This window comes from Geotrypetes seraphini, chromosome 10 (assembly GCF_902459505.1).
Source record: "Geotrypetes seraphini chromosome 10, aGeoSer1.1, whole genome shotgun sequence".
NCBI classification, from domain to species: Eukaryota; Metazoa; Chordata; class Amphibia; order Gymnophiona; family Dermophiidae; genus Geotrypetes; species Geotrypetes seraphini.
In genome coordinates, this window is record NC_047093.1 from 41,282,809 (window position 1) to 41,308,832 (window position 26,024).

The following is a 26,024-nucleotide window of genomic DNA, read 5'->3' on the forward strand; positions in this document are numbered from 1 at the left end:
GTTACAATACCGATGATAACGAGAAATTGGAAATATTGGGATTGTTTGAATTTTTCATTCTGGTGGGAAACTGTATGTCAGTATTATAGGTTTGAAAGAGAGATGTCAAAAAAATCTGGGGAGATATGAACTGTCAAACTTTTGAATACTGTACGGAGTTTTTGTAGACCAAGGATGTTTTTTCCTATGTAGCTGTAAGGCAAAGCATAGCTAACATAGAGTTTTTCCGGGTGACAACTATCCCTGGAAAGAACTGAGGTCTTTTCTCCGTTAAATGATAAGAAACTGTCTTGGATAACCTCTGGTGCAGTGGGGTTTTTTGAATATATTTTGTGTGGTGAAGTGAGTTGTATATATTCAGCTTATAGAAATATAGAAACATGATGGCAGATAAAGGTCCAAAGCCCATCCAGTCTGGCCATCCACAGCATCCACTATCTCCTATTCTCCCTAAGAGATCCCATGTGCCTGTCTCACGCTTCCTTGAATTCATACACAGTTTTTGCCTCCACCACCTCTACAGGGAGACTACTCCATGCATCTACCACCCTTTCTGTAGAAAAGTGTTTCCTTAGATTACTCCTGAATCTATCACCTTTTAATTTCATTCTATGCCCTCTCATTACAGAGCTTCCTTTTAACCTTTTCCCATTGTTTTTATTTCTTGTAAACTGCATTGGCCTAACCTTTCCTGTTAAAAATTGCGGTATATCATTTTATTTATTTTAAAAATTGTTTATTAATTTTATATAGCAAAATATAGCTGATACACAGTATAAGAAAATTTACATAAATTAGTAATATGTTCAGAAAACACCAGGAAACTATACATATATAACTTAAGACCAACCCCCCAAAATAAGCCCATCTCCCTCCTGTATGTGTACAAAAGGATCTTGAACTGAAACCAAGTCCAAAAGGATATGAATTTGAGGAGAGAGGAGGGACAGGGGAGTTATGATACAGACGTTTAAATATTTGAAAGGTATTAATAGAGAACCAAATCTTTTCCAGAGAAGGGAAAATGGTAAAACTAGAGGGCATAAATTGAGGTTGTGGGGTGGTAGACTTAGAAGTAATGTTAGGAAATTCTTTTTCAAGGAGAGGATGGTTGATGCCTGGAACGCCCTCCCGAAGGAAGTGGTGGAGAGGAAAACGGTGACGGAATTCAACAAGGCTTGGGATAAACACAGAGGATCTCTAATTAGAAAATGAATGGTATAAATTGAAGAACTAAGGCTGGTACTGGGCAACCCTGCACGGTATGTGTCCCATATATAGCGATTCGGTTTAGGATAGGCTGGGGAGGGCATCGATGGGAACTCCAGTAACTTGGGCAAACGACAAAATAGTTTGGATAGTCTGGAGTGAGATTCGACAGCAACTCCAATAGTTGAAACCTTAGGTTGACTGTAAAGTCAACCCAATACTTTCCTTAGCTGGAATGACTTTACAGCCTATGGCCTTGAAATATCAAAGAAAAAGGACAATTTAATTTAATCATGAATTTATAATGCGTGTAACTAATGGGCATACTGGATGGACCATGCAAGCCTTTATCTGCTGCCACTTACTGTTGCTATTACCCGAGTACCAGTGAGCCCAAGGAACACAGAGTCCCAGCCCAGTAATTAAACCCAGGTCACTGCAAGGCAGCGTAAAACACTGCTCCATTTTAGGGAATTCCCAGGATCTGCTCCACTGATCTTACATTTTTTGGGACCAGTGCCCACACTCACTTTTTACTTGTTTGCTGAACCATTTTCCTTCTTTTGCTTTCTATCTATTTTGATTCAAAACATTTGAACAGGCTCTGAGATGGAAGATTCATTTATGCCACTGGGAAAATGACAGTGGCAGAGAAAAGAATGGCTACTTTCTGCATCTCCATGATGACAAAACTAAAATGAAAAGACGTGCCATGGGATGAAGCAGAAGAGCATTTGGAACGTGCCAGTGTCGTTGTGGAATGAGCTTGTGCGGTTACCTGGTCTAAAGAGAAGTTAATCATTCTAGTCTCCAGCGTAGTTATTTTCAGCTGTCCCAGATATAGAATTGGCAAGCAGAACCTGCTGTCTGCCTCCCTCCCTCTCCAGCTGTAAGGGATGAATATATTGTACTTACCAGCATCCAAGCTGCCAGTAGCTGCAGTCCAACCCATGACTGGTGGAATGGCCCCAACGACAGCTCCCACCCATGTGTTGGCAATACTAATTCTTTTCATCGGTGTGTAACAACATGTGTACAGGAAAATGTTGAAGGCGCCCAGTGCCCCTGTCAAAGGATTGACTCCCCAGGTCAGCAATGTAATTCCTGTAACTGCACAGGCAGCTGCAAAGCACACAGCATGGAGTGGGCTGCAAAAGCAAAAGACAACATTTTACAAATCAGTAACAGAACTTACAAGTAATACCTAAAATAACAGAAGAAAGGAGGTTACAATCTGGCATCACTATTTGATTAAAAAGCTCCAGGAAAACATTCAGCTTCTGAGCTCGCTAGCTCAGCCAAAGATTCCAGCTATCATGCAGTGGGCTAGCTAACACCAGACCACTGGAACACAGGAGGATTTCATAATATTTTACTCAGGCCCAGTCATACTTCTTACTTCTGGTTTTCCTGCACAGTTATAATCTGAGCCAACCTGTCACATGTACAGGGCCAAGGCTCTATAGAGTTTCCTAGTATATTCATTATCTAGTATTTTTCATATTTCCTTTCCTATTATCCTCAACTAAAACATGTGAACTAGGACTCCCTGAATCACTCAGTATGTTTTCCTATAGAAATATTCTCCTACAGCCCCCCTAGAGACACACCCGATCCTTATCAACACAACCAACAAAATGGAAGCAGCTGCTCATCAACAGACTAGACAGTATAGATGGATTTGGATTTTAGATTTCATTACTTGCCTTTTCAAAATCTAAGTCAAAAATATACGTTGTTAGGGACTTTTACTTATAGTGTATTTGAGATCAAAAGAAATTGATTATATGTATACAAAAATGATCTCTATTCAACTTTCTATATTCGTTTTGAGAAACTGTTCTCACTTAATAATAGATATTATAATAACATATGCGCAGTACTGTGTAGCCCCACCAAGGATCGAAATCCTTATAGCGAGACCCACCACCCAATCATTGCATATGTGCTAGAAATATTCTCATTTATGTTTTTAACCACCAAACTTTCTAAATGGTGACTAATTAGCACTTATCTCTGTTACTTGAGTCAATGCACTCATAGGCATATTAGCATATTTCTAGTACATATGCAATGATTGGGTGGTGGTACACAGTACTGAGTATATGTTAATATAATATCTATTATTAAGTGAGAACAGTTTTTCAAAAAGAATATTTTCAAAATCTAAGCCAGAGCTATCCAAACTGTGACTAGGAACCACAAATGGGGGTCACAAAACTTACATTTCAGGTCACAGCTTGGGTGGGCTCTTCATTGATGCATCATTATCTTGCACCTCCAGGGGGACACAATTTTATTTGGCCACTATCAAAAGGATTGATAAGCACTGATCTATGCAAAACGCATGTTTATAAGTTCAGAGGCACAAATTATTTTCTTGTTCAGATGGACTTACAGTCTAAAGCAGTGTATCTCACACTAGTGTGCCTCCTGAGATCCCAAGTGTGCCACGGCACACTGAGGAGGAAGAGAAGCGCCTACCAGCTGACTTCCCTACGCAGTACAGAGCCAGTGCTGCCCAATTCGATGAAGGCCTGCATGTATCCCCTTCTCTCTAGCATCCTCTGGCTTCCCCCAGGCCTCCCAGTCTCACCTTTAAAGCTAATTACAGCAGCCTGCAGAGGATCGCCAGTAGGTAAAATTATTTTATTTTCAATATAGTGATCGAAATGTGTCAATTTTGAGAATTTATATCTGCTGTGTATATTGTATGTATATGAAAAATGAATGGAAAAAAAATTGCATTACAATTAGTAAAGGGGAAGGGATCTGGCTGGGCCTAGGGAGGTCTGTGGTTGAGATACTCAGCTGATATTTGTTAGACTTAGGGGGGTACTTAGCGTAGTTGAGAAACACTGTTGTAAGCAATCAGCTGGCACCAGTGCCTCTCCTCTCTGGCCCTTCTCCCTGCTGGCACCCCCTACTGGCGTCTCAGGGCCCATCTGGAGGGCCTCTGCACATACGCGGACTTTGACGTGATGATGTCACGCATATGCAATGCCCGCGCACTTCTGGGTGCCTCAAGCCGTGGCCACTACCTTTAGTGTGCCCCAGCTCGAGAAAGCTTGAGAGACACTGGTCTAAAGCAATGGCGGGTGAAGTTACGCACTCAAGATCACGAGGTTCAACAGGGAGACTGGAACCCTGGCTTCCTTGGTTCTCAGCCTCCTGCTCTAACCACTAGGTTACTCGCTTATTTCTTTGTAGATAAGGCAAAGGAGCCAGATGAGATACAGTTTATTACGTTTAGAAAGGTGCTGGCAGCATCTTTGACAACACAGATGGATTGCTTACCAGAGATAAACTGTTTCCAAAGCAGTGGAGGACGACAGCTGTAGTCCATCAACCTTTAAGGAGGAACAGGGATAAAGCATGCAACTACATACCAGTTAAAACTGACCTTGATGATGGGAAATTGAGTGCAATCACTACTAAAGGAAGCTACAGTCTGTTCTCGTTATTCGTGATAGCATGGTTCCTGGAAAAGCCCGCAAACCACAAGATCGCACATAACAAAATGCTACGCCTGTGGGAAAATAGAGGTTAGATTATAGTAGTGTATTTTGCACCGCAAAACCACGTAAAGTGAATAACGGATCCTATAGGAAAAATAGGAACATGTTCCTGCTTGGGACAACATTTGACTTATACCACAGTAGAACATTTAGAATGTTGTAAACATATTTTTTTTATTTGTAGTACTGCTTATAGAAGTAACATTTTTAAACCCAGAACAAGACTAGAAAATCTATAAATGTATGGTATTGCACAACCATAGTAAGCAATTAATCTTTTCATCAACCAATGCAATGCAGCATGGTTTTCTCACCATTAGAAGTACAGTAACACTGTTAAAAACAATTGCACACTACAGTGCTGAAAAATAAATACAGTAATGTACTGTACAGTTGAGTGAGGGCCATGATAGCACCTTCTGAGCCTTCATTGACTACAGCAAAGCTTTTGACTGTGTGGATCACGATAAACTATGGAGAACTTTAGCGCAAATGGGAATACTCAAACACATAACTCAGCTAAGAAAATCAAAAAGCTGCTGTGAGAACTGAATATGGCAACACTGATTGGTTTCCAATAAAATGTGGCATCAGGCAAGGATACATCTCGTCACCTTGCCTGTTCAACTCTTATGGTGAAGTCATCTTCAGAAAAGCAGATTTGGAAGAGCGTCGGTTTCAAAGTTGGTGGCCAAAATATAACAACCTGCACTATGCAGATGATACAATGCTCATCACCAGCAGCAAAGATGACATGCTGTATCTACTGAGAAAAGTCAAAGCCGAAAGTCATAACATGGGATTAGAACTGACTATAAACAAGGCAAAGATCATGAACACGAAAATGATGAAGAATTTGAGCTTGAAGGCGATAGAATAGAAGTTGTAACGGATTTCAATTTCCTGAGCTCTTTCGTAAACAAAGAAGTAACGAGCAGGAAAGAAATATTCCACAGAATAGCACTTGGTGGCTTTTCAATGAAGGATCTCAACAAAGATCAGACTTGTCCATGCACTCATTTTTTCAATGGTCAACTATGGATGTAAAAGTTGGAAACTACAGAAACATGACAGAAAGAAGATTGAATCAGCTGAGCTTGGTGCTGGATTAGGATTATATGCATGTCATGGACTGCCAGAAGAACTAACAAATCAATTATGTTACTCAAAGCGCCCAAATGATGAAGTTACGACTGTCTTATTTTGGTTACACTGTCAGAAGAGAGAGATTACTGGAGAAAGACATAATTTTTGGGAAGATCGAATGAACCAGGCAAAGAGGGTGACCTGCAACTAGATGGCTGGACACATTGAAAACAGCCATGGGAATGACGCTGGAGGACTTTACCCGACTAGCAGAAAACTGCTAGGACTTGAACATGAGTCAATGGCACCTAACAAAAAAAAGTACTGTAGAGTCTTGCACTACCACAGTAAGCAATTGGTCTGCTCATTAACCCAAGCAATGCACCATGGTTTTCTCACCATTAGAAGTAAAGTAATGCTGTTAAACAAAAAACTGCTTATAACAGTACTGAAAAATAAATGCATAGCCACACAGGGAGATGCTATTGGGCTTTCTAAAAGGGGTCTTTAGTGTGCTCACCATTAGGGCAAAATGGTTCAGCACTGACTTGGAAACGGACATATGAGATGGTATACTACCATTATGAAAACACTGTTTGACAAAAAGCAGCTGTACAGAAATGTACTGTACAGTATCAACCACAGTAAGCAATTAAGGCTCCTTTCACAAAGCCAACATAGCGATTCTCCTGTGACAAATGCACCAAAGCCCATAGAAATTGAATAGGCTTTGGTGCATTAGCCGCACTGGGACATGCTATCGGGCTTTCTAAAAGGGGCCCTTAGTGTGCTCACCATTAAGACAAAATGGTTCAGAAGTATTGTAAGATGTTTCTACAGCGCACAGTGGGAAACATACAAATATTGGTACACTACCATTATGAAAACATTGCTTGACAAAAAATAGCTATACATAAATACAAGCGTACAGTATTGTATCACGTTTCATAGACAATGGCGCGAAAGACAAAGGCGCGCCCGGACAATTGAGCGCAGCTAGGAGGCGTGCACCGCTCTAAATTATTGTTTTTAGGGCTCCGACGGGGGGGGGGGGCGTTGGGGGAGGGACCCCCCCACTTTACTTAATAGACATCGCGCCGGCGTTATGGGGTGTTTGGGGGGTTGTAACCCTCCACATTTTACTGTAAACTTAACTTTTTCCCTAAAAACAGGGAAAAAGTGAAGTTTTCAGTAAAATGTGGGGGGTTACAAACCCCAAACCCCCCACAACGCCCCCACAATGCGGCGCAATGTCTATTAAGTAAAGTGGGGGGGTTCCCCCCCCACACCCCCGCACGCCCCCCCGTCAGAGCCCTAAAAACAGTAATTTAGAGTGGTGCGCGCCTCTGCGCTGCGCTCAATTGTCTAGGCGCGCCTTTGTCCCGGCACGCTTTTGACCTGACACCCTGTATCACTCAAGGTGTATCACTCTGCCTAATCAACTGCATGAGTCGAGGCCGACAGGTTGACTTCTGACACATCATCCTCTGGTGCATGGTGCATGAGTCTCACAACTTGATGACTGAAAAAACTGCGTCAGCTTTGTCTGCTTGGCTTTCCTTCTCAAATCCTTAATTGTCTCAGCATAAGGGGCAAATGCACAGCTTGTCAGGTGATTGAATTTTAGGCTGCTCTCCAGCATGGAATCACATTCCTCTATGCCAGTGGTTCCCAACCCTGTCCTGGAGGACCACCAGGCCAGTCGGGTTTTCAGGATAACTAAACTAAACTAAACTAAACCTTAGGTTTATATACCGCATCATCTCCACAATCGTAGAGCTCGGCACCCTAATGAATATGCTTGAGAGAGATCTGCATATAATGGAGGTGCCAGGCATATTCATTAGGGTTATCCTGAAAACCCGACTGGCCTAGTGGTCCTCCAGGACAGGGTTGGGAACCACTGCTCTATGCCACTGAACAGTTTCTCCAATGTTGATGGCCATCCTGGGAAACATTTCAGCTTCTTTCCGTTAAGTGCTCAAGGATTTTGGGCTCTGTAGACCATAAGATGCTTGCATTTGAAATCATCCTTGGCATTGGTACACAGTAGCAGGGTTGTATGATCTTTAAATGCCCTGAATTCTGGTGCTTTTGCTGCCATTTTCATTATATATGTCCGTTTCCCAGTCTGCTTGTAAAACAAGCCAGTCTCATCCATACTGAAACCTCCTCTGGCACATACCCCTTTTCTTCAATTACATTTGGCAGGTACGTTTTCAATTCCTCAGCAGCTTCGTTGTCAGCTGAACATGCCTTCCCGGAAAGACTTACATTTTTAGCGCATATCCTAACTCACAGAAAAGGGTTTCCTGCCACTGGATCACGTGTTTGTAAATGTCTCTGACTTTCATCCTGACAGCAATGCTGTCCCCTGTGCCTTTTTTCTCAATCACCATTTGCTTTATCCACAAATTTAGCCAATTTTCCATCTTTTCCATTGACTGATCACGAACCACAGATGTTGTTTTGGAACTTTCCAGTGCAGCTTCACGAACAAATATCTTCCTTTTTTTGCTGGATGGATTGGATTGTGGATTCATTCACATTGAACACATGGCTGACAGCAGAAACAGACTTTCCAGAATGGAGCCTGTCTAAAATACATATTTTTATTTATTTATTTGTATTCTGCATAGCCTACAATTTTATGTGAATTACAAATTATTCAGGTATTCAAGCATTTTTCCCTATCTGTCCTGGGGCACTGGGGATTAAGTGACTTGCCCATGGTCACAAGGAGCGGTGAGGGATTTGAACCCACAATCCCAGAGTGCTGGGGCAGTAGCTCTAACCACTGCACCACATACTCCCCCACATGTCAGGTGCAAGACATATTTCTTTCTCTTTAGAGCTGTACCTGCAGATGCTTTTAACTCACTCTCACACTTCTAACTCACTCTCTTGATGCTTGGTGGTCGTTTAGGGAACAAAACCCCTCCTTTACTAATGTGTAGCATGGGTTTTAGCGCTGGCAGTGGCAGTAACTACTCCGACGCTCATAGAATTCCTATGAGCGTCAGGGCAGTTACGCTAAAATCCGCACTACGCATTAGTAAAAGGAGGGGAAAAGTCAAAACTGAAAGTGAACGTGAAAGGAAACAAAGCTTTTTTTCCCTAAGGTCAGAGGTCCACGAATACGCGAACACATGGTGCGAATGTAACAATACATGCAGCCATGGATAAGCGTAATTGCAAACAGGAATATGCGAATAATGAGAACAGACTGTATTTTTGATTATTTTGAGTGATCATATCTGATGACCTCAAGGTTACTACCGTATTTCACTCATATACCCCGCACCCGTGTAAAACGCGCACACGGGTATAGCGCGCGGGGAACTGTAATTTATGTAAATAAATTTTTATATACTGCGCACACCTGTATACCGCGCATGCCGCCCCGACTCTCCCGTCGCTGCCCGACTCTCCTTTCGCCTGCCCCGACTCTCCTCTGGCCAGCCCGACTCTCCTTTAGCCCGCCCCGACTCTCTTCTGGCCAGCCCGACTCTCCTTTAGCCCGCCCCGACTCTCCTCTGGCCAGCCCACTCTCCTTTAGCCCGCCCCGACTCTCCTCTGGCCAGCCCACTCTCCTTTAGCCCGCCCCGACTCTCCTCTCCCCCTTGAAGTCCTGTCCCCACCCTGAAAGCCTGATGCCCCCCCCGACGTCCGATTCACCCCCCCCGCAGGACTGCTCGCACCCACACCCCGAAGGGCCGCTCGCGCTGGAACACGCACCCGCACCCCCACCCCGAAGGACCGCTCGCACCCCCACAGCTTCCCCACCCCCCCCATCATGTAGAAGTTTCCTACCGTCGTCCTGCTGCTTCCTCTGCCGGCAGTCCTGCCCCTTCTCTTAGCCCTGCGTCTAAGCTGCTTCCTCTTCCGGCGGTCCCGCCCTTTCTCTGATGTCAGAGAAAGGGCGGGACCACTGGAAGAGGAAGCAGCGGGGAGAGCCAGTGGAATACGACAAAGAAAAGTATATGCAGCAGCAGCAACAAAACAGTAGTACTGTACTACCAATACACAGTTTACTGAAAAGATCCCATCTGGAGTATCTTGTTCACTTCTAGAGGTTGTATTCCAATAGCTAGGGCTTATGGGCAGAACAAATAAATGAAGTGGTTTTTGTTCCTGTTTGTAGGAGCCTGACGGATTCATACTAAAGATCGAAAACTATCTACTAGTCATGCTTCTGTCTGGCTGGTTTAATTTACAGATGACCAAGTGTTTTTAGACTGTTGGTGTGCAATTTTAAACAAATGCCCATCGGATCTTATGATCCTAATTGTAGATGTCTAAAGAGAGAAATTAATTAGAGAAGAATTAGAGAGAAAGGAATTAGACAGTAAGATCTCTTTACTTAAGAAAGAGGATGATGATTTTGAACAAGACCTCACTGATGTTGAAAAGAAAATAGATTCATTCAGGAAAGGCATAAAGCAAGTTACCGTAAATTAGATAAACTGAAGCGTGATGCCCTGGATTATAACAAGCAGAATATATGAGTCTTACGGATTTTATGTATGTTCGATATATGTGGTTGCCATTAAAGTGAGTTTGGTTTGAAAACCTGGTCATCTCTGGTCTTCCTGGACTTCTTGGTGTAATTTTAGAAAAGATTTTAAAGCTAAAATAAATAAATAAATGAAGAACCCTCTTGTCGAGAACTGTGGGAGGTATAATTCTTATCTCTCCTTAAGACAAGCTGTTAGAGGCTCTTGTAATGAAAACAGTGGCACATGTTTGCTCTAAAGTAAGCAACAAGATGTCAAGTGTTTCTGACATTAACAATGCCCCATTGAGACAACTTCTCAGTATTATGAAAGACATCACCACACAACAGTATACTCTGTTAAAAAAATCACAAATATTGTAAAGTGAGGTAACCACTTGCCTTGCACTCGCATACAAAATGATAAAAGGAATCTAAATGCTACCAATTGTTCTGGTTTGGCAATTCTATCTCCACACTTGAGTTAAATACAACTGGAATCTAATCCTGTTCATTGCTACTTATGAATCTGAATGTAGAAGTTGGTGTTAAGGAAAGAAGCTGAAAGTCGTAACCCTTTAATTTATCCCCCTCTTTTACTAAGGTGTACTATGCTTTTTAGCGTGTGGTAAATATTAGCGTGTGCTAATTATGCGCTAAACGCTAATACATGCATGTTATCCTATGGACGCGCTAGCAGTTAGCGCACGTGTTGATTTAGCGCATGCTAAATGCGCGCTAAAATGCTTAGCACACCTTAGTAAAAGAGGGCCTATGTTCACTAAGGTACCGCCCCCCTCCCCCCCAAAAGTAATTTTACCCTTCATTACTTCTAGTACAAATTTGGGCTCCAATTTACTACTCACGGTTAAATAGCAAATTTATGCACTATTTTATCACTGAAAAATTTACTGTGGGATTTCCTAAGTACCTCAGGATTGCAGATTAGTGAATCATGTGATAATTCTTTGTTTTGCATGGCTGCAATGGACTTCAAGCTTTACTGTCTTTTCAAAGACCGGGCTGCCGATTTAATTTTCCCCACTTCTCCAACGCTTTCCAATAGTGTGCCCTCCCTCAACCTGGACCCTTACAAAATTCTCAACAACCCCAATCTCTTTTGTACAAATATAAGGTGACAAAATCCCTTTATACAAATTTTGGGTGCTGTCACTTCCAACCCTCACTTATTGTGAGATCCCTGGAATCTAGAAGGGAGCAAGTACCGTTGTACCTTTGAGTATACTGATTGTTTTGCTCATGTTGTTTCTCTGTATTATTCTTGTAGGTCACTCAATCCAGTTTGATTCACTCCCAATCCTGTCTTCTGCCTGTCATATCCAGCATAAGTGTCTTAGCTGGCTAGGCTTTTCAGAATTTACCCTGCAAGGTGCTTGATTATTGTTCCTTTGTGAATATTAATCTTATTGCTCATGCTGGCTCTCTGTTATTATTTGCGCAGGTTTCTCACCCCAGTTCAGCTCCTCCTGATCCTGCTTTCCTCACGTTATAACCAACATAAGATGCCATCATATTTGTCTCAGCTTTTAAGTGTGTACCCAGCAAGGCATCTGTGCCAGAGGTGTTCCTCCTTGGCACTCCTTGCTCTGCTAAAAATGATTATTATTCCTCCGCTATCACAAACACATATATTTAAACCTCAAAAACTCTTTCAGATACTTAATCACATCTCATCTTCTACTGCTGACTCCTTATTATATTCTCCTGATATTCCACCCCATGATTCCCTTGCTAAGGTTTAGCAAGACAAAATTTTGTTTTTGCAGTGTAGTCTAGGTGTTTTATCATCTCCTCAAAAGTCGGTACCAATCTTGACTACTCTGCCCTTGCCTTCATCACATATATCCTTCACTCTGCTCACTTTATTTGAAGCAGTACTTAGTACTCTAGATTACTGTAATTCAGTACACCTTGCTGGGCATCCATCATACAAACTTAATTAGATTATATAAAATTCAGAATGTAGCAAAGTGTCTAATCTTTGATCTGAAGAAATCGGATCATATTACGTCCTATTATAGAGATCTCCACTGGCTTCCATTTGAGGCCTGTGTTTTGTTCAAATTTGGGACACTTTGATATAAGGTACTATATGGCCAGGCACCTGAATATTTATCAGAACTGTTTGCTTTGTTCAAAGTGAATCGTCCCTTACACACCACATCCTTATTTGTCTTTACGCCTGTTCGAGGTTAGACCCATATAAAGTTCTATCAGCGTTTACTTGCTTATCAGACAGCTAGTTGGGACAGGGAGTTAGGTACTGTATTTACAAAGTCCGGCTCATACATACATACATTTCAGAAAGTTATTAAAATTAACTCTATTTGTAAGATTTTTAGAGAATTAAAAAAGGGTGTATGATCAATTTGTAAATCGCTGGGATTGTCCAGTTTCTTATCTTTTGTAAACTGCATCAATCCGAGAGCTTTTGCAGTCTAGAAATGTTATGCAATGTAATGTAAAGACTCTAGAACAGTGGTTCCCAACCCTGTCCTGGAGGACCACCAGCCAGTCAGGTTTTCAGGATAGCCCTAATGAATATGCTTAGAGCAGATCTGCATGCCTGTCGCCTCCATTATATGCAAATCTCTCTCATGCATATTCATTAGGGCTATCCCAAAAACCCAACTGGCTGTAGGTCCTCCAGGACAGGGTTGGGAACCACTGCTCTAGAATAAGGGATCACAGGATGAGAGTGAAAGGGGATAGACTCAGGCGTACTTTAAGGAAATATTTCTTCATGCAAAGGGTGGGAGATGCAAGGAATGGCCTCCCGGTGGAGGTGGTACAGATGAAGGCTGTATCTGAATTCAAGAAAGTATGGGACAAGCCCTGAGGATCTCTAAAGGAGAGGAAAGGAAAGCTGAGATTAGTATTTGGCATGGTGGGCAAACTGAAGAGCCTGTCTAGTCTTTATATGACACATTTTCTGTTTCACACGTTTCCTCCGTCAGAACTTAGCTGTTAACTCTCCTGAAAGCTGGGTGGGTCCATACATCAGACTTATCTTGCTCTGAAGAGCCCTTACTAAAATTGAGCAACTTAGCTGTCTCTGTTGTGTTCTTATAGAATACTCCAATACTTAGACGTTCAAGAGCAGCTATGTGGGAGTTCAGATTCCACCATTTCATTCGAAATTGGTGGTAGTGGTGTTCTTCATAATTCCCTTCATAGCTTAACGTTTGTAACCTTTCAATATAGTTGAAAGGTTACAAACGTTAAGCTATGAAGGGAATAATGAAGAACACCACTACCACCAATTTCGAATGAAATGGTGGAATCTGAACTCCCACATAGCTGCTCTTGAGCGTCTAAGTATTGGATGATTTCTCGATAATAGTGAGTCAGAGAAGTTTGGAAGATGGCTTATAGAATACTAGCATAAACTGACATCTATGTTCCTATATTTTGGCATGCCCACTTGTATCACCTGAGTAGCAGGTGTAAATGCACCTTTGGAGTCATTAGTAAGGGTGTTCAGTGAGTGATAACAGGTAGAGATATAAAAACCATTTTTGAAGCAATTGGCTAGACAATTGCACAAGGCAACCACTGGAACACTAGCTAACACTGTCAAGGAGTTACTAGAAGAGAATTTATAGAAGCATCAACAGCTGATTACTGAAGACAGAATTATTAATAGCACTAATGGTGAGAGGTCTATCACCTATTTCCATAGTGCCAGTAGGTGTAGGCAGTGCTGTACACAAACACATAAGAGAGGCTCCCCGCTCAACAGAGCTTACAATCTGTTTAACACAAATAGGCTAAATAAGAGTTAGGGAGTTTCATTTATTATGGGAATGATTAAAATAACATGGATATTATACAGGCAAATCGTCTCAAAAAGGTGGGCTTTTTGCCTGGATTTGTAAAGGGGCAGAGGTGGAACATTGTGTACTGACTCCAGAAGTCTATATCAGGCAAACAGTGCACAGCAGATGGAAGGGAGTCTGGAGTTGCAGTGGAGGAAAGGGGTATGGACAATAGTAATTTGCTTGATGAACGGAGTTGGGACTACTACTACTATTAATTATTTCTATAGCACTACAAGACGCACACAGCGCTGTACAGTCACAAAGAGTAAGAAAACAGTCCCTACTCGAAAGAGCTTACAATCTAAACAGGCAAGACAGACAAACAGGATGTCATGGTTACAGTTAAGGGGAACAGTTAATCAGCTCGCTGGGTTGGAGGGAAGAGGGGAGTGCAGGACAATCAAGCCATTGTGACATCACTGATGAGGTTGGCTCTTATTGGTGGAATGAGGCATTATGATATCACAAACTCAGTTCTGATTCCCAAAGACTGAAACTCTTCACACTACTACTACTATTAATTATTTCTATAGCACTACCAGATGCACGCAGCACTGTAGAAAGTCATAAAGAGTAAGAAAACAGTCCCTGCTCGAAAGAGCTTACAATCTAAACAGGCAAGACAGACAAACAGGATGTCATGGATACAGTTAAGGGGAACGGTTAATCAGCTGGCTGGGTTGGAGGGCAGAGAAGTAGGGTTAAGGATTGAAAGCTATATCAAAAAGGTGGGTTTTCAGTCTGCTTTTAAACAAGGGAAGGGGCTTGACGGACAAACTCGGGTAATTTATTCCAGGCATAGGGGGCAGCTAGATGAAAAGAACAAAGTCTGGAATTGGCAGTGGAGGAGAAGGGTAACGTTAAGAGTAACTTGTCTGAGGGACTGCAGAATGAATCACTTTTGTAAGTCAGTAAAAGGAGTTTGAACTGTATATGAAACAGATAGGGAGCCAATGAAGTGACCTGAGAAAAGGGGTTATATGAGAATAGAGACATAGGTGGAAGATAAGCTGTACAGAATTCTGAATAGACTGAAGGAGAGAGAGAGAGGATTCAAGCTTGAGATCTATAAGGGGAAGGCTACAATAATCTAAGCAAGAGATGAGGAAAATGTGGCTAACGTCTCAAAAAGAGGACAAACGAGGGAGTAGCTGGAAGATTATATTATATAGAAAACACAGTGCATATCAAAACATTTCTAATGATGGCCACATGACAGTGACATTTCCATTTCTGAATCTGATCTTCTGTTTCTGGAAAGCTACAGGGCCACATTTACAGCTTCTTGATGGGCAGGGAGTCCTAATCATTATGCAAAGGTGACACCAGACTTAGATACCATAAATGTGCATTTTTTCTGACTGAAAAATTTGCCTACAATGACTAAGTGCTAAGTGAGTTGAATGGGGAATACAAACTGAAGAATGCTCAAAGTGCCAGATCTCAAAGTGCCTTGTTCCGGATTCAGCTAGAAGCCCAGGACAGGAAGAAAACCACTGGATCAAAAACATTTATTTGAGGGAAAACATATTGCACATTTAAAAGCTCAAAAAAAGCACTTATAATACAAAATGTAAACAGGAGGAAATCTAGCCTTTGCTTCTAAATGTTTTCTTAAGCCTGCTTCCCTCTCCCTCCTCACTCAGTCCTATCCTCTTATGCCTCCAAATTTGACTAAGTGCTGGAAAATGCATTCATGAGCACAGTTAATAATTAACGAGGTTCTCAGATCCAAAGAAAGCTAGTTGACATTTATCCACTCTGGAGTTCAGCCGGGGCACATGAGGCAGCCTGATCACACACATAAACGCACATCACCAATGAGGTTCAAACCTCAAAGCTGCCACTGACGCGGTAGGGTTCCAAATATTGCCCATCAAAGAAGGCAGCTGCTACCACTGGTGGTTTTGGAAAAGACCCCACTCTAACTATGGTTCATCATGTTTTTGGGGAATAGATTGGACATTCTCTTATTCTTGAAACTGTAATAAAAGATCTTTTATGCAAATTTGCCGTTTGGTCTCGTTTAAATACTGCAGTTCCAACTTTGCCAGGGCATTCCAAATGTAATAATTGATCGGTATGTGACTTAATGATTGAATCTGCTGTTTATATTCATCCTAAGACTAAACAAAGTTTGAAGTTATATAGTAGAACTGACCATCAAACTTTTGGTGTGGTATATTTATGCTAATGTGCTTAGGCTGTTTTCTGGTTCTACGCTCTATATTTTTTAGGCTTTGTTAGTGAGATTATATACGCTGTGAGCTGAAAAAAATAAAACACCAAAATGTTTTTTGTTGTATTTTCACAGAACTCGGCCAATTCTTATGAAATTTGGTGCATTGTGTACTAAATGAAAGTGATATAAAATGTTGTAAATATTTCTCACCACGCCACCTTGTGAAAATGAATTCTGAACCGAATAGAAACACGTCAAAAAGTTTTATGGCGTATCTTGCAGAAAAATGTAAAGTCAAAAAGTAATGTTTCAATTAAGCAGATGTTCGAAATGCGCTCCCTTTGCACAAAGGCACGCCCTCAGCCATGGCTGCCACTGATCTATGGACTTGTCAATGATGCTCTGCTTCAGCTCAGCCCAAACAGAGATGAGGCACTGTTTAAGGTCTTTGACGTCAGATACTGCTGTCTGGTAGACACGCTCATTTATAAGCCCCCAGATCCGGTAGTCAACAGGGTTTAGGTCTGGTGAATTTGCAGGCCAGAGGTCTGGACCAATGAAGTCTGGGGAGTCTCCCGATGTAGCAGTACTATGGTGCCCTTTGCCCAATGTGCTGGGGCATTGTACTGTTGGAAGGTAAAGTAGTCTCCTGACAGATTGCTGGCAACAGCTTCTGTGTCAAGAGGACATCCTAATAGTATGCACCGTTGATCTTAACCTCAGGTTTGATGAAGCACAGATCTGTGAATCTGAGTTTTGAGAATATGACCGAGACCATGACTGATTGGCTGAAAGTCGGGTGGGTCTGTAGTAGGCATTTGGCGTCAACCTCACACTTCAGTGTTGTTGAAGGCATGCACAGGCGATCATTCTGTGTGTTATCGGTGGAGCTACGGTAAATAACCTTTCATCTGTAAACCAAATGAAGCTATTTGCACCGTTTCAGGTGTGCGTCTTTGTTGTGGAAAGTGAACTCTTTAATTTCAGATCGTCATGAATTATCCAAACCACACTTGTCTGCCTTATGCCTGCTTCTCTTGCTATTTGGTTAGTTGTTTGGTGTGTTTGTTGCACATCCCCCTAGCTCAGTACAAGATTGTGTATAACGTCGATGTGCTCTCATGTGCGAATGTCCGCTGGCTGGCTTACAATCCACACTGCCCATTGCTTCGATCACACGTAGCAGCACATCAAGGCCGTTTTTGTTCCAACCCTTCTGTGGGAACTATTTCGACAATTGTTGACTGCTGTAAGTTTTTAGCAGTACCAAGTTCTCTACCAGAATTCGGTCTTCTGCAGTGAAAACTATTTTGATACAGAGCCTGTTTACAGGCACATATTTGGATAGCAACAACTCATTTTCACAAGGTAGTGTTGTGGTGCGGCGGAAAATATTTACAACAACTTCATTCAGGACAGAACACACTAAATTTCATATGAATTGGCCATGTTCTGTGAAAGATACAACAAAAAACATGTTGGTGTTTTATTTTTTTTTCAACTCACAGTGTTGTTTATTCCTTTTTATAACTTCATCATGAACAAACCAGAGCACACAAAACTTTTCCATCTCTGTGTTCTTCTAAATCTACTACATTTCTAGAATGACGACAGTACAGCATTCTCACTGGTTTTCTACTGGGAATGATTTCAAATTACCCCATGGAGATGAAGTTTACCTTGTGAAAATAAAATCTGGATGTTATCTCTGTGAGGCTCTCCTGTCACATACAGTTCCCATTGACTGATTGATTTACTTATTTAATTTGTTTTCTATCCTGCTCTCCCCAATGAGCTCAGAATGGGTTACAGGCTAACATCTAATATAATAAAGCCCTAAGCGCACATGCGCACTCCCACCTGCGTGCTCCCGTTTTCCGTGCACTGTAGGGACCTGCAGGTAGGAGTACGCATGCGCGCGGCAGCGCAAAGCCTGTCGGCTGCAGTGGCTCTTGCCATCTGAACGATAAAGCCAAGGAGCACGGAGCTGGAAGGGAGAGGAGTTCTCTCCTCCCCTCCCCCAACGGACTTAAAAACCCCCAGAGCTCGCTTCGGGTCCGGCAAGGGCTGCGGGTCCTGAAAACTTCTGATTCAAGCAGCGTCTGCACGCTGCTTCGGGGCCTTCTACTGCACTGCTTTGCTGGGCAGTAGAAGGCCCCAAAGCAGCATGTGTAGAGTGCTGCAGACACTGCTGGAATTGGAAGGTTTGTCGGGACCGCGGGAAGGGAAGGGGGGGCGGCGGTAAGGGACTAAGGGAGCTGGCCAGACTGCGGGAAGGGAAAGGGGGGTGGTGGTAGGGGAAAAGCTGCTGCTGCACAGGGAAGTGGTATGGAGGGAGGGAAATGGAGGGGGAGGGAATGCTGCTGTGGCTGCTGCACAGGGAAGTGGTGGGAGAGAAATGGTGCTGCATAGGAGGCAGGGAGAGAGACACATAGATAGAAAGAAAAGAAGAAAGACACAGGGGCAGGGAGAGACACAGAAAGACAGACAGACAAAGGGGGCCAGGAAGAGAGACAGAAATAAAGACACACAGACATATATTCTAGCACCTGTTAATGTAACAGGCTAAAATACTAGTATAGAATATACAGTTAACAGATTACAATTTGCCATAGTTATAGTACAAGCTTTTTCAATACAAGTTTTTATCCTAACTCGACACATACTAGGGATCTAATACCAATATACACTATTCAGTCTAACTGAATAAAACTGTCTTAATTTTTCATGATTAGTTTTGGAGATGAGCAAATTAAAATATGGAAGTATTCACATGCTTTTTGAAGTCAAAATAGCATCCCCTGCCCTCAATTTTATTTCTTTTTCTGACCCACCGGTTTTCTTTAGCAGCTTTGGTTTCCTAGCTTAATTGAACTAGTATGGGGATCTAACACCATGAGCCTTTCTTTAAAACTTATTTTCCAAACTTTAGCCTGTCCATTGCTGCAACAGGCCTGGGCTTGGAGCTATGCACCCGGATGGCTAATGGAGCCTTACTATGTTCTAAATCACAGTTCTTCAACCGCCGGTCCGCGGACCGGTGCCGGTCCGCAAACAAAATATTGCCGGTCCGCGAAGGATTCGGTCCCCGCCGCAACGAAAGGCCGGCGTCAGCTGACTTGCAACTTCCTGTTGCAGTCGCTGTGCCGGGACTCCTGCCTTCGCCGGGACTCCTGCCTTCGCCGGGACTCCTGCCTTCCACCGCGTTTGCCTCCTGCCTTGTCTCCGCACCTCCAGACCAGCAGCGGCAGCTCTGTATGCTTTTAACTTCGGCACAGAGCTGCCCCTAATCAATAGTTTAGCGCGGTTTCATAAGGCAGCCTCGGGGCCTTTGCTAGGCCGGCCCACATCGCATCATCGAAGCGGGCCGGCTATCAAAGGCCCCGAGGCTGCCTCATGAAACCGCGCTAAACTATTGATTAGTGGCAGCTCTGTGCCGAAGTTAAAAGCATACAGAGCTGCCGCTGCTGGTCTGAACTCTTGGGCCGCTGAAGGAGGGCAAAGAGCAGCTGTCCTGGAGGTTTCCCTTCCTCTCGCCTTTACAGGTCCCTTTTTTTCCACCTTTTTTTTTTTCCTTCAAACGGCAACGGGCCCCAGCATCGACATCAATCAAGTAAGTTCCACTGTCAATCAAGCGGTTCTGCTCGGCCAAAGCTTCCCCTGTGACATGAGCCACCCTCAGGGGAAAGAAAGTGACCCACAAAGGTGAGGGGAAGGGGGGCAGATGATGGAAGTTGGGGGGGGAGAGAGAGAGAGAGAGAAGGGGCAGATGATGGAATGGAGGAGATGAGAGAGAGAGAGAAGGGGACAGATGATGGAAGTGAGAAGAAGGGAGAGAGAGCAGAAGGCAGATGGATGTCAGTTGAGAGGGGAGAGCAGATGCTGAATGGAAGTGGGGAAAGAACACATACTGGATGGAAGGAGGAGATAAATAAAGGGGGAAGAAAATAGTAAGATAATGGAGGGGTGAGGGAAAGGGGTGACAAGCTGTGTGTAGACACAGTGAAAAGAGGGAAACGGGACTAAATAGTAAGAAAGAATTTAATTTAGATGGAGGCAGAAAATAGAGAAGGAAGACCAGAGAAGAAAAGGGAAGAGAGAGCAGAGAATGATCAGATCTGAGTGGAGGAAATGAGAAGAGAGATATGCTAAAAACCACAGGGGGGAGGGAAGGATAGAGATGCCAGACCATGAGGGGAACAGAAGGAAGATGATGGATGCTAGACCAAATTGGGGGGTGGGGGGGCAGGAGGAGAGATGGCAGGGAAAGACAGACAGTGAATGGAAGGGGCAGATGCTGGACTGAAGAGACAGAGAAGGTTATCATGCTGCTGTACCGGGCCATGGTACGCTCTCACCTGGAGTACTGCGTCCAGCACTGGTACTTGAAGAAGGACACGGTACTACTCGAAAGGATCCAGAGAAGAGCAACTAAAATGGTTAAGGGGCTGGAGGAGTTGCCGTACAGCGAAAGATTAGAGAAACTGGGCCTCTTCTCCCTTGAGCAGAGGAGATTGAGAGGGGACATGATAGAAACATTCAAGGTACTGAAGGGAATAGACTTAGTAGCTAAGGCAGGGAGAACGAGAGGGCACTCTCTAAAGTTGAAAGGGGATAGATTCCATACAAACGTAAGGAAGTTCTGTGGTAGAAAGCTGGAACGCTCTTCCAGAGGCTGTTATAGGGGAAAACACCCTCCAAGGATTCAAGACAAAGTTAGACAAGTTCCTGCTGAACAAGAACGTGCGCTGGTAGGGCTAGTCTCCGTTAGGGTGCTGGTTTTAGACCAGAGGGCTGCCGCGTGAGCGGACTGCTGGTCATGATGGACCTCTGGTCTGACCCAGCAGTGGCAATTCTTATGTTCTTAGGGCAGACACTGGCTGGAAGAGAGTGAAAAGGCAATGAAAGCAGAAATCAGAGACGACAAAAGGTAGAAAAAAATAATTTTATTTCTATCTTGTGATTCAAATATATCAGATTTGAAATATGTATCTTGCTAGACATAATTGGGGAGTGCAAAGCCCAGGCAGTGCTTCTTTAGCTTCCAGCTGGCTTAGGGCTCTCTCTGACCAGGGGGCAGTTGCCCTAGTTCCACTCCCCTAACACCATTCCTGTCATGTGTGACTGTGATATTCTGTTACTTGATATTTGTGTAGCATTCTGTAATAATTTGGCTTATTCAGTTTTCTTGATAGTAGAGGGGATATATGTGAAGGGGAGGGGAGACAGGGGTTTTGTTGATTTTGCCCTGTATTATTTGTATTTATAAAATGACAATTGTATAGAATATTGTTTCTTTTTATACTTTAATAAAATATGTTCAATATAAAATTATAACTATTTGAGGCTTGTGCGGATGGGATCAGATGGTTTTTGGGACCGAGCTTGCGGGGACGGGGCGGCGATGGTTTTTAAAAAAAAATTTCAGTCTTAGTAGTTTGCCGGTCCACGAAATAATTATTTTATTTCCGCCGGTCCATAGGTGTAAAAAGGTTGAAGAACACTGTTCTAAATCATCACTAAGGGGATAATTTTATAAACTGGAGCACATTTGAAAACACAGCACATAGTACACAGAGCTGCTCCAGGGGGTGGAGAATGGAAGGTCCAAGAACAAGTCTGACATTTATACATGCATTTTGATACATACATCTACAAATTACTTCTGCCTTGGAGCAGGCGTAACTCTATACGACAGCTTTTGGGGAGGTGGATTTATAAAGGAATATGCTGCCTTTAGAAGATACCTCTCATGGGCTCTTATTCATGCTCCATAAGATAATGTGCACTCAAATCGTCATTTGATTTGCTAACTTTGACTTTTTTTTATATATGCATACTTTTTGTTATTTGATTTCACTTGAAATAACCTATAACAACTTCATGAATAACTTAGCTTATGTAGCTTTTTTTTTTTTTTAGAGAAAAGATTTTTATTTTGTTGCTTTAGAATAAAGTAATATTGTAGATGTATTGATAAACATTTATAAATAGAAAGTGGAAATAAAGGAATTCTTTTTTCTGGCCTAATTTTAATACATTTTTTACTAATTTTTAGAGATCCAAAATCCCCTTCCTCAGGAATTTTGCAGTAATAAAAATATTTAATGTTAAAATAAATTGTGTTAAAACGTATGGCAAGGATGTCTGGTCTTTGTAGAATGGTTCACCAGGATCACCACAGTTTCTAATCTCGGTTTATATTTGAGTCAACCTTTTTTCTTCCTTTTTAAGGGAGAAAAAGGTCACTTTGGTTTATATTTGGATTGGTTTATATTGTAGTATAAATGGTAATTAAACTAACAGAACCTTTAATCCTACTGATTTAAAAACAAAATAGTTTTTTTTTAAAAAAAGATAATGTACACCTAGATCACAGGATACAAAAGCTTGAATAAAGCTGAAGTCCAAAAAATGTATTTGGTGATGAGAAAAAAAGAGCGAACAAAAAAGGCAAGAGAGATGTCCCCCCAACCAACAGCATCCCCACTCTCCAGCCACCCCGTCCCAACAAGGATCCAGGCCCCGGCACGTAAAACCGCTGGCAACAAATAGCCAGATGAAAAAATCAGAGCATGCCGCCTGGTGTTTCCCTGCAGCGCACTCCGATTTCCCCACCCGGCCACCCGCCACCAGCAGCCACACGCGCCAAAACCTGGATCCCTGCCAGGACAAAGCAACCAGAAAACAAAGACACTGTTGATTGACAGGACATCTCTCCTGCCTCTTTTTTAACTCAGCGTCGGGTAGGGACATGGTTCTTTGACATGTTTTGCAGCAGACACACCCATTTTATTAAACTACAGGTTTACATGAGAATGGTATCACCAGCACTTAGACATTTAAAGGATAAATAATTAAAATTAGATGTTCACATTTATAATATATAAGTGATATGAGCACATATACATAGAAATACCAATATTCCGCATAAACTCTACTCTGCCAATATCTTTCCCCCCCAACTTAACACAGGGTACCTGCAAGGGGGACATAGGAAGGGGACTTATATGTGTAACTTAAAGAAGTTATATGTATCTCTGTGAATTTAGACACCTGCACTTACACCAGTTCTACAGCTGTCATAAGTGCAAGGGGGGAGGGGGGCTACATGTTAGGCACACCAATTCCTTATTATGCTAGCATTCTATAACAAAGCCCATGTGCCTTGGTTCTGTTAAAGAACAGGTTCTTAAATGGATGCAACCAATTTTAGAATTGTCTCCTTACAGTGTTTTAATGTCTAAACCCTGATTTTACAAAGCTAGGATATAACGTACTCTAAAACTCTAAAACATGGCAAAGGGGTGTGGTCTGGGTGGAACTAGGGTGGCCTTGAAAGTAAACGTCTAACCTCCATTTCAGAAAGGCACTATATCTTCCCTGTTCTTTTGTGCCAGTAATTGGGACTTTCATTCTATTCATATATATCCAAAGTAATAAAATCAGGTTTCTATCATCCTCGCTTCGCTTGTTCTTGGACTTTCAGGCACTTCATAGCCTACTTCATGCTCTTTTAATTTCTCAGTTAACCAATCTATGCAGGTTTACCCCAGTTCCAAATCAAATAACTACAGATACTCTAGAGCCGCTTGCCTTCTTTTGAATGCTAGGAAATACAGCATATGACCATGTAACACAATTGCTTATCAGATTGCATTGGCTTCCTTCAGACTTTAGGATCAAGTTTAAAATATTGCTTCTAACTCAAAAAACCCACTACACGAATACTCCTTCCTATTTGGCATCACTCATCATACCATATACCCACCTTGAGATTACTGCGCTCTGAGACCCATAGATTAGTTCTTCCTTCGTCCAGGGTCACTTGATGAGAATCCATCCACTGAGCGACCTTTTATTTTGTCGCCCCATCGTTATGGAATTCACTTCCACGTAGATTACATGTTGAAAAGCATTTAAATCTGCAACATAGAGCTTCTGACTCCCTTTTCGTTATATGCCCTGACCATTTTTCTTCTCTATTGTGGTGTACAAGTTATTTCCTATAAATGATGGTGCACTTTTTTCAAAGTTGTGTTTTGGATTTTATATGTACAGTGTTCCACCACAAATTCACAGTTCGCGAATCGCGGACCTGGTCATTCGCAGTCTGCGCCGACCACCTCTTTCTGTAATAAAGTTGGGCTACACCAATCAGGAGCTGCATGTCAAAGCAGCTCCTGATTGCTGTAGCCCGACTTTACTTCAAGAAGAGGCAGTCGGAGCAGACTGTGATTGATTTCATTCACCCGCCGGCACTCCAGCTGCCCTGTCCTGCCTCTCCAGCTGCCCTCTCCTGTCTCCCCTGCCTAAAAACTGCATTCGAGGTTTTTCAAAATTCGCAGGGGGGTCCTGGAACAGAACCCCCGCAAATTTCGGGGGAGTACTGTAAACCGCTTTGTCCTACACGCTAGATAAAGCGGTATATCAAGACCCAATAAACATAAACAAACGTGTCTATGTTGAGAAAGATCAACATCAGGATTTACACCTGGGACTTTTAAGTTTCAAAAAAGCACTTGGATTGAAATAGGCTCCACCGGAGGGGGTTAGTAGTTGATGTCTCCCCTTGAAAGCAAAACTGGCAAGGGATACTGGGCTCTGTGACAGCACTGAGAAAAAGAAACATTTATGAATCTAAGATAGCCAGCAAATATTTATGTTGCTATTTCATAACAAAAACTCTTATGGGCCCATGTTGACCTATTCAGATTTTAGATGTTTATGACTCTAAAATGGATACTGCTGCCACACATAACTGGTGCATAAATATCCATTCCATCATGTCATTTCAATAGACTCTTTGTTGGCACATCTTGTTCTAAAATACTGACAGAACTTGAGATGTCCTGATCTGAACATCTTTAATTCCAATTTAGACACCCTTTTGAAAATCCACCTCTATATGTGTAAGAGCTATGTTCTAGAAAATTATAGGCATAAGAATGGTCAATTAAGGACCAAAGCTTCTAAAGGCAATTTTTTAAATGTACTATTAAACATTCATAGTATCTGCTGTATTGTGATGGACAGTAAGTTTCTACTTGCAGTTAGGATAATCACTCAAGATTTAATTTCAGCATTTTGTGTTTGTTAAGGCTATTATTTTCATGTGCGGCAGCTATTATAGTATCTTATTCCTTTGTATATTGCTTATAAAACTACTAAAAATAAAGATTAAAGAAATGTGAAATTAATTACAGGAGAGCTAAATACTATTGCCCCTCAATGGCTCTTCCAATGCCCCAGCTTTAAGAAATATTTTCCTGTCGCCTATGCCTGCTTCAGAGGAGGTACAAAAGTAGGCAGTGAAATTATTTTTAAAATATGTGTATTCCACATATGTAAAGTCTTGACCAACTGACCACATGCCTATGAAGATAGCTTTCTCAGAGATCCTGCCAGTATTGAGGGCAGACGTGAAGAGGCAGACAGAGCTACAAGCAATAAACGCATGGTTGAGGAGATGGTGTGAAGAAGAGGGATTCCACTTTGTGAGGAACTGGACAACTTTTTGGGGGAAGAACAAGCTCTTCAGGAGGGATGGAGTATACCTGAGCACGACAGGAACGAGGCTGCTAGCAAACAACGTCAAGAGAGGAATAGAGCAGGCTTTAAACTAAGAAGAAGGGGAAAGACGACAGTCGACCTGCCGTCGACGGTTAGGACAAGAGTATCCAAAGAAGATA

The 26,024-nt window shown here is 42.4% G+C and overlaps 1 protein-coding gene across 1 annotated transcript in view; it reads right to left on the reverse strand.

Annotated features, from left to right (window-relative positions):
• LOC117368380 (protoheme IX farnesyltransferase, mitochondrial) overlaps positions 1-26,024 on the reverse strand; it is a 368,703-nt gene that overhangs the window by 37,629 nt on the left and 305,050 nt on the right. Inside the window, exon 6 of the mRNA XM_033961979.1 lies at positions 2,125-2,357. Coding sequence (XP_033817870.1) covers positions 2,125-2,357 — 233 coding nt within the window. The remainder of the gene's footprint in view (positions 1-2,124; positions 2,358-26,024) is intronic.